At 39.5% G+C, this 8,616-nt stretch overlaps 1 protein-coding gene across 1 annotated transcript in view; it reads right to left on the minus strand.

Moving 5' to 3' along the window:
• Positions 1-2,466: 2,466 nt before the first annotated feature.
• LOC138049212 (LETM1 domain-containing protein 1-like) overlaps positions 2,467-8,616 on the minus strand; it is a 7,040-nt gene continuing 890 nt past the window's right edge. Inside the window, exons 2-7 of the mRNA XM_068895383.1 lie at positions 7,991-8,073; positions 6,741-6,927; positions 5,408-5,509; positions 4,571-4,723; positions 3,467-3,563; positions 2,467-3,331 (exon numbers count right to left, since the gene is read on the minus strand). Of these exons, the coding sequence (XP_068751484.1) occupies positions 3,240-3,331; positions 3,467-3,563; positions 4,571-4,723; positions 5,408-5,509; positions 6,741-6,927; positions 7,991-8,073 (714 nt within the window). The 3' untranslated portion in view covers positions 2,467-3,239. The remainder of the gene's footprint in view (positions 3,332-3,466; positions 3,564-4,570; positions 4,724-5,407; positions 5,510-6,740; positions 6,928-7,990; positions 8,074-8,616) is intronic.

The following is an 8,616-nucleotide window of genomic DNA, read 5'->3' on the forward strand; positions in this document are numbered from 1 at the left end:
TTTGTACAGAAACTCTGAAAAAAGTTTTCTCGAATGCGAAAAAAAGGGCTTCAAGAAACATCTTCCGGCACTTTTTCCACGCGAATTTTTTCATGTTTGTATTATTAATAAGTAATCATACGGTTTTCTCGTTCAATTTGGAATTAATTTGCACTTGTGAGTTTTTGAAAAAGCTGAAATTGCACTCGCCGAAGCGGCTCGTGCAATTTCAGCTTTTTCAAAAACTCACTCGTGCAAATTAATTCCAAATTGAACTCGAAACCGTATGATTACCTATACTAACATGTGTTGTCACTACCACCTTTATATTGCTAAGTATCTTTCCTCCGTTAGAGACGATCAGGTTAAAAATCTGGGAAACACTCCTGTCCTGGCATGCGAACGAGCAATCTCTTCTCCAGAAGCAGGATGAACTGTATGCCATCACAAAGGCCTTCCCGGCTCAGCTCTTCTGCCTTACAGGGACATGGTTAACGAGTCCTGCCTTGACTCAATTGTCCAAATCCCAGAATACTTGTCCATCAGGAACGATCGGAAGATACGTCGTGGTGGTGGGGTTTGTGTATATGTTGATTCCCTGTTTCCGTGCCGGCGGATGACTGAGTTTGAAAAGGTAGATATTGAGTCCTTGTGGATCTCGGTTCGACCCTACTGTCTGCCGAGATGTGTCTCCTATATGCTCATCGGAGTTATCTACCGCCCTCCATCCAATGGTGACATGAATCATGAACTGTGAATCATTCCTATCAAAACGCCCCGGATGGTCTAGTCGCCGTTACTGGTAATTTCAACCCAGCTGGAATAGGCCTGGAGGTTCAGTATTTCGCTCAAAAGACTGGCATCACCCAAATCATTACGGTCCTGACCACAGACAGTGGCACACAGTACTGGATTTTAAGCAACAAACAAAACTATTTCGAGCCACCGCTTCAAAAGTCTAAAATTGGCAGGAGTGACCACTTCTGCATTATAGTCAAGCCCAATGTTGGCGTTACGAACATCAGACCTGGAAAGAATACGGTATGGAGGCGTGACCTGAGAGAAAGCAGCATCACTGCGTTTGGTAGTTGGATTACACGATTTGACTGGAGCTGTGTTACTACTGTAGCTTACCCCTTGCAAAGGATAAGTTTAACACTTTCTACAGCATCATCACGAGTGCAGTCGACAGCTACTTGCCTACGAAGGGAGTAAAGGTTTGCCTTAATAATAAGTCTTGGATAACTCCTAGGATAACATTCCCGATCACGCTAAGGCAAAAGGCTCTCGCAAAACGTGGTAAGGACTCTGCTCTGTACAAAGATCTGAGAAATCACGTCCAGCGGGAGTGTAAAGCGTCTAGGGCAAGATTCTATTCCAACAAAGTGGCTACACTTAAAGACGCTAACATATCACGCTGGTGGAAAGAAGTCCAATCCCTAAAGTGGCATGGTTGATCGCCCTGAGTGGTGGCTACTGCTGTTCGCTTTACTGGTGAATAGGGTGGCGAACTCCTGGCCGTATCGTTTCAAATATGTTGATGATACTGTTTATGTGATCATCCCTAGGTGCGTGCCAAGCTGTTTGCCATGTGTGGCGAGCCACATTCTTCTCGGTTCGCGGCCGAACGTGGGATGCGCCTCAATACTGAGAAGTGCCGGGAAATGGTAATCAATTTTCTGCAGTATAAGCTTGCCCCACTTGACGCACTGCAATTAGTGGGCTCGATCATCGAATGGGTCAGTAGTTATAATAAGATCCTCGGTGTTCGTCTCAGTAATGATCTGACTTGGAATGTACACATTGATTATCATGTTTTCAAGAAAGCCAATAAGCGCCTGTACGCTCTCGGGTTACTTAAGAAATCAAGCCGATTTACACGGTACGACTTTGTCGCATGCGACAACGGCTTACGACAAGCCCACGACATGATTTACGATTGTTGTGTACGTAAGAAAAATTGTCGTAGCATTTTAAAACAAGTTTTAAAACGCTGCGACAATCGTACGTCATGTCGTAGGCCTGTCGTGAGCTTGTCGCATGCGACAAAATCGTATCGTGTAAATCGGCCCTAAGACCTCGTAGCAATATATTGTGCGCTCATAAGATCAGTTCTGGAATTTGCGTCCCCTGTCTGGGCTGCTCTGCCCGACTATTTTGATTATGTAAAAGACGGGGTGCAAAAGAGAGCACTCCGTATCATACTACCTGGCCTGAGCTACTGTGAGGCCTTGATGGCGTCAGGCCTTGACACTCCCTTCCTTGCGCCGGAGAGATGATTGTCAGAAATTCGTAGAGCTTGCCCGCGAACAGGAACCGCTCCGGTCCCTTCTTCGTCCAAGTGCCGCCACAAATTTGCATGGGTACTCGCTCAGGTCAGGTAGTAAGAATTTAGTTTTGAAACAAGTCAAGACCAAGAGGTTACGAGACTTTGCCTCGGTTAAATACGTTTAAGACTAGGGCTAGTCATTGACTATTGGAACCATATTCACGTGTGATCAATATATTTATATATATATGTATTTCGTATTTATGCAACTACAATGTATAATTCAGTGCTATGCACTGCAAGACATTGAAATATACAAACATCATCATTATCATCAATATACCCGTGAGAAGCATAACAAGCTTAGTTGCTTGGCAACAAGCAAAAGCACAACTGAAAATCCAGAGTGCAATTTGTGGTCTATGAGAAATTTTACAAGTGCTTATTTATTCCAAATTACACGAGAAAAATCATGAGATTGCTTATTAATAATAAACATGAAAAAATTGGAGATGGTTAAGCAGAAAAAAACACGCGTATCACACATGCCATAAATTGCACCATCCAGGGCACGCACTTGATTGGTTCTGACCAAACCCCATTACAGTTTATTAGCCAATCATAATCCAGAATTTCGATTTGTAATTTGCACTGGTGCATTACACTTTTTGCACTGCTACACTTGAACTGCACTGCTCTCAGCCAATCAAAATCGAGTAATTTTTCATGTATATTATTAACGTAGTAATGCACCGGTGAGAAGGATGATAAGCTAGGTTCTTGGTAACCGCCAAAAGGACAACAGAAAATTCAGTTGCCAAGCTTCTAGCTATTATTGAAACCACTGCCTCTCCATAAAGCTTCAATGAGGATTTTTTCCCCTGGCTATGGCCCTGACTTGGCCTTTATATAATGGATGTTAAAATGCAGGCATGATTCCACCAGTTTACAAATTGCCCTTTCTGAAACTTAAAATTTCTTTTGGTCCATATTATCTTGTTTGTCTGATATGCACATCTTTGTCGCTTTTATAATTCATGGTCTTGAAAACAGCACAGTGAGCCATAAATGATTCATCCGTGTCTGTTGAAGAAAAATTAAATAAACTTCAAGAGAGCTCAACATTCCCAAAAAGACGAAAGCAAGTTTGAAATTAATACAGTAAATGGAAGTAAAGATAATCACTTCTTGAGATGTTTATCAAGAAACAGCACTCACCTCCTGCTGCATTTGATAACTCGACCCAGTCTGCTAACCACTGAACCAGGGCCTCTGGGTCAACATCAGTAGTGTCCAGGCCTCTTGAGTGGCATACCTAATAGGATAGAGGGTGTCATTATGATGATACACTTGCAACTGAGAAAGGCTGTTGATACACAACATTTTTTCATATTCGAAAATAAAATTTAGGTGGACGTCAATCAAATGTTTCCATGACGAATTCAACTGCTGCCAAGAGAACAGGAGGATCATCATCAAAGTTGCTGCCTAATGGTCGCCTGGTTGCCTGGGGCACCTTATTTGCGAGCGCGGGCGACCAAATTTCTAAACAAGTGGCTTGAATGGGCGCCTTACTTGATTCATCCTCACTTTCTTGTAAATATGACCCTAGCTGGAATTAATTAATTCTGGGCTCTTAAAAAAATGACTCAGGCTACTAACTTTTAATGTTGGAAGCCCGAAGGGTTCTCGGAAAATTTTCTTATGCAGCAGCCTTGATCACGGAAACATTTGATTGACGTCCACGTAAATTTTACTTTCAAAGTTGTGCATGTAACTGATAACTGCTGTAATGAAACACTTCTCACTTTAATATCAAGGATGGCGCCATGTTACAGTTGTGTGCACCGTCACCTGTCCAATGAACAAACGTCAGACCTTATTTTGATACAACAGCCTTGTGTCAATTCAAATTTGCTAGCATTGGAATGAAATGATCCGCATAATAAACTGAAGCCACCTAACGGTATATGCCTCATCGCCCTTTATAACGTAGTAACAACACCAAAAAAAATGTGAAATGGTCAACACAATGAGGAGTTTGACTTGACACTTCAGGCCCTTTACATACAGTGAGAAGAGAAGCACATTCAGCAGTTGAAATCATGAGCATGTATAACGCACATGTGAAAGGTACTTTTTGAACTTTCTGATTGGTTTCTGACCAGTGGAAGAAAAAAATGACTTTATGTAATTGTTGTTTCAGTAACTAAGTTTTTGCTTGGTCTTTTTTTTCATACTGCTGTGACAAAATAGCCTATCATTGCTGCCTTTTGTTTAGAAAACAATGACTGCAAATTCAAGAATATTTTTTTTTCTTACAGCCTTCAGTTGCTCTTCGTGCAGATGCCTAAATCCTCCTCTTTTTAAAGCAGCATCTTCCTTCTTCACTGATTTCAGTATTCGCTTTAGACGAGAACGCAGAAATCTGTTTGGAAGCCAAGGACTGATTAGCCAGACATGACTAAGTTTTTTCTGCAACAGTAGTTCATGAGAGAATAAGAGTAAAACAGACTTGAAATCAAAGGAACTGTTGATGGCTTCCCCGGCCCACAAACTGTTATCTTCCTCCCAAAGGATTGGTGCTTTTGTATCAAAGTTGTGGGGATTTGTGTCCAAAGAGCACAACCTTAAAACTATAGTAAAGTCCTTAATAATTAATCAAGTTGAGGAAAACATTAATGCAATGTTACTTGCCTTTTTTGGAATATTTTTGTCTTCATGTAGTCACAAAGAGGAATAGAGATGGTAATCCATGTAAACAGATTGTGAACCCCCATGCAAATATTCACTTTGAGAGATTTTTTACCAAGAATTTGTTTTTAAGAAATTGGCTGCTACTGAATTAATTTGCAGTTTACATGTATTGTATTTTAAAGGTTCTGTGATAATTCTTTGCACACTGTTGGTGAAATTTAAAGTATACAGGACAAAAAGAGATGGCAAATTATCCTGGACCTCTTTTCTTTTTATTAACCTCGTTTTTTTTTGTTTGTCGCACAGGTGACTGAATTTATTTGTGTTGCAAATTGCTGTGCATTTGGTTGTGAAAACATTAATTGTTTAACACTATCATGACCTAAATACTGATAACAAAGCCAATATGTTACTTCATTTGCGGCCTTCAGTATCTGTAAACACTTCTCAAATTGTCTTTACCAAATGATAGCGTGGCAAATAATCAAAGCTGAGAAGCTCTCCCTTGAAAAATTCAACTGCATTTAACAGCTCTTGGTTTGAAGGATGCTGTTTTTCTACAACCTGTCAGAAAAAGAAGATTTTTGAGATGCATGTTGCATTAAACAATAATAATTTTAATTTAATTCCCCTGGTATTGCTATCACTTCTAAAATCTACAATGCACTCCTCTTTTTGAAAAATGTCCACATCCTTTGTTAAAAAAAATTGTCAGCGAAGAGTGATGTGTAGATAAAGGCAAGAGATTTGTGTGCAATCTGGAATAGTCTAATACAAAGTGGCTGGAACTAGAATAATTATATTTCACATGATTCTTTTACATGGGAAGTCTCAATTTGAGCTATCTCTAGCCGTTTAAAATGAGTACACGCATGCAGGATTAGACCACTGCAACTGATTAAGTAATTGCAATTGTGCAGTTTGGTGAAATACCGAATTACTACATGTAGTCCAACACACATACATGTACCAGTAACAATGAGTTAATTTACAACAAAAGACCAAGAGGCCCACTGTACAGTAGGTATTCAGTTTAAAGTATTAAGACAGTCTGAAATGAACCAAAGAAATTATGTGAAAAGAATTTCATCCACATTCAAAATGTTTGATTGCTAGCCTAAATGAGTCACATGTGAGCTAGATGTCAAACGTGACATACAATAATTTATATATAATTATACAGTATATAGACTGAACTAATTAGCACTACACAGCTGGGCGGTATTAACAAGAAATCATTCCTTTTTAATGATGTCAACCTTTTCAGTTTGCATGATTAATTTACACCGCAGAATGTCTTCATGGGTTCCGTGTCTTACACAGATCTACTCTCAGTTGGCAATATTGACACAGGGGCAAGCAAGAATTAATCATATTTATCTTCAACCAGTAGACTAGACTTTATAATACTACTGCTATCATGGAAATGTATCATCTGCATTCGTAATAATTATCAAATCACATCAGCAGCAGGGTGATAATATGAAAAATTCCACTTTAAACATGATTCTTTAACATGCACTCACAAGCAAAGTCTATTGGTCCCCTGACCCGTCTAGAGCTTTCATACAAATGTTGTAAAATACATGTACATTGTACGGTGCAACTTTGGCCATTTCTAAACCAACATTGGATTAGAAGGAGTAAGATGTAAGGAAAATTTAATCTCTTATCACACAGACAAATGGGCATTAAATAGTGGTGTGTCACATAATTCCTACACATGTTTTGTCCAAGATTGTAGTGAAAATCTCAGTACACCTTCATTTAACCAACGTTTCCAAATAAACATTACCTTAACTGAAGTTGACATCAAGTCTTCTGACTGACTATGTGCTTTGTAACCCAGTGCCAATCTGCCAACTTCTCTAACGAGAGGAAGATAGTGTCTTCTCCTTCTTGTTATATCCTGTATCACAAACTTTTCCTTCTGGTGTGGCTGCCAGTAATGACGCGACAACAACTGCTTGGGATAGAGGAAGCTGCCAATAAAGTGACAGAGACAGCTGTGATCAATGGGCACTTCAGCAGCATCAGAGAGAGGGACAGTCCATACTACAGGAAACTATGGAAAACCATCTCATGCGCAAATTAAGTCTTTACCAATTATGAGCTTCTGCAACCCAGAAGACATCAGACCTCTCCAGGAGCAATGGTCACAATTATTTTATATTTAAGAGATGAAGATGGAACATTAAATTTTATAAAACATGCTTTATTAATAACAGATGCCTTGTTTTCATTTTTAATATGTAATTGGTTTTCTTAAGTTGACCTGTTTTATATTTTGATCAATGAATATTAACCCTTTGACCCTTGACCCCCAAGCCAGCCTGAACCGGCAATACTTAGCATTTTACTCTAACGCCAGATGATTTTACTCATCAATGGGGAACCCCCAGGAGTCAATGGGTTGAGGGATAAAGATGGTATTATAAAAGATGCTTTATTAACAGAAGGGAGGCATGGTGGCCTCATGGTTAGTGCACTCGACTCCGGATTGAGTTGTCCGGGTTTGGGTCCTGGCCGGGGACATTGTGTTGTGTACTTGGGCAAGACACTTAACCTTCACGGTGCCTCTCTCCACACAGGTGTATAAATGGGTCCTGGCGAATTTAATGCTGGGGGTAACCCTGCGATGGACTAGCATCCCATCCAGGGGGGAGTATAAATACTACTATAGTCACTTCATGCTACAGAAACCGAAGATAAGCGCCGGCCTGATGGGCCTTCTGGCTCGTAAGCGGTGACTTTACCTTTTATTAACAGATGCCTTTTTTTCATTTTATGTGCATTTGTAATTAGTTTTCTTAAGTTGATATGTTTTCTTTTTGATCAATGAACATTAATATTTTGTAAAGTCACACATGTGTTGTTAGTAGTAATACTAAAAGTAACACATGTTGCCATCGCCACCACCGTTGTCAAAGCAGTGGTTTAGTGTTACAGTAGTAAAAGTAGTATGACAAATTAGAGATTGCATGGTAGATATTATGTACAATCCAATCAGAAATTCATCAATGGACAACTAAAAGAGACACTTACGCTACAAATGGAACTGCATAACCCAAGAATGGTATGAAGAACGCTACAACAACTGGTAAACTCTTAAGGAGGTCTTTCCTTGTCTGCAGAAGAAGAGATCAGAAAGTGACTCAAAAAAATTCATAAAATTCCTTATTGTATCATTTACTTGAGAACTACATTTGTAAATTCAAGAAGTGGTGTTCATATCATTAGTGGTAATCAGGCAAGAAGGTCAACTGGTTATACGATGATGATGTGTGACAAAAAACACAAACATGCAATATTGGGGGGATCTTTGTTTACACAGTCCTATCATTTAATACATGACTACAATATGATCTTCACTGCTGCAGTCTTTGTGAAGGTCATTCTTTTTATCTTGAAAAGACACTGTACAGAGTAAGCAACGGGATAGAAAAACGACAAGTAAGGACAAGTGCTCAATGAACATGGCAATGTGATAATTTTAATGAAAATTCAAACCCATAATCTCTGTGATGCTGGTAGAATGCTTTATCAACTGAGCTACATGTTGGAAACCACTCAGTTGAGAGCAGGTCAATTTCATTTCATCACTTCTACGTTTCATCCATAACTTGCAAATTATTCAAATGGATACCTTTATTTCATCAAGTCCTTTCACG

The sequence above is a fragment of the Montipora capricornis genome, chromosome 5 (assembly GCF_036669925.1).
Source record: "Montipora capricornis isolate CH-2021 chromosome 5, ASM3666992v2, whole genome shotgun sequence".
Lineage (NCBI taxonomy): Eukaryota > Metazoa > Cnidaria > Anthozoa > Scleractinia > Acroporidae > Montipora > Montipora capricornis.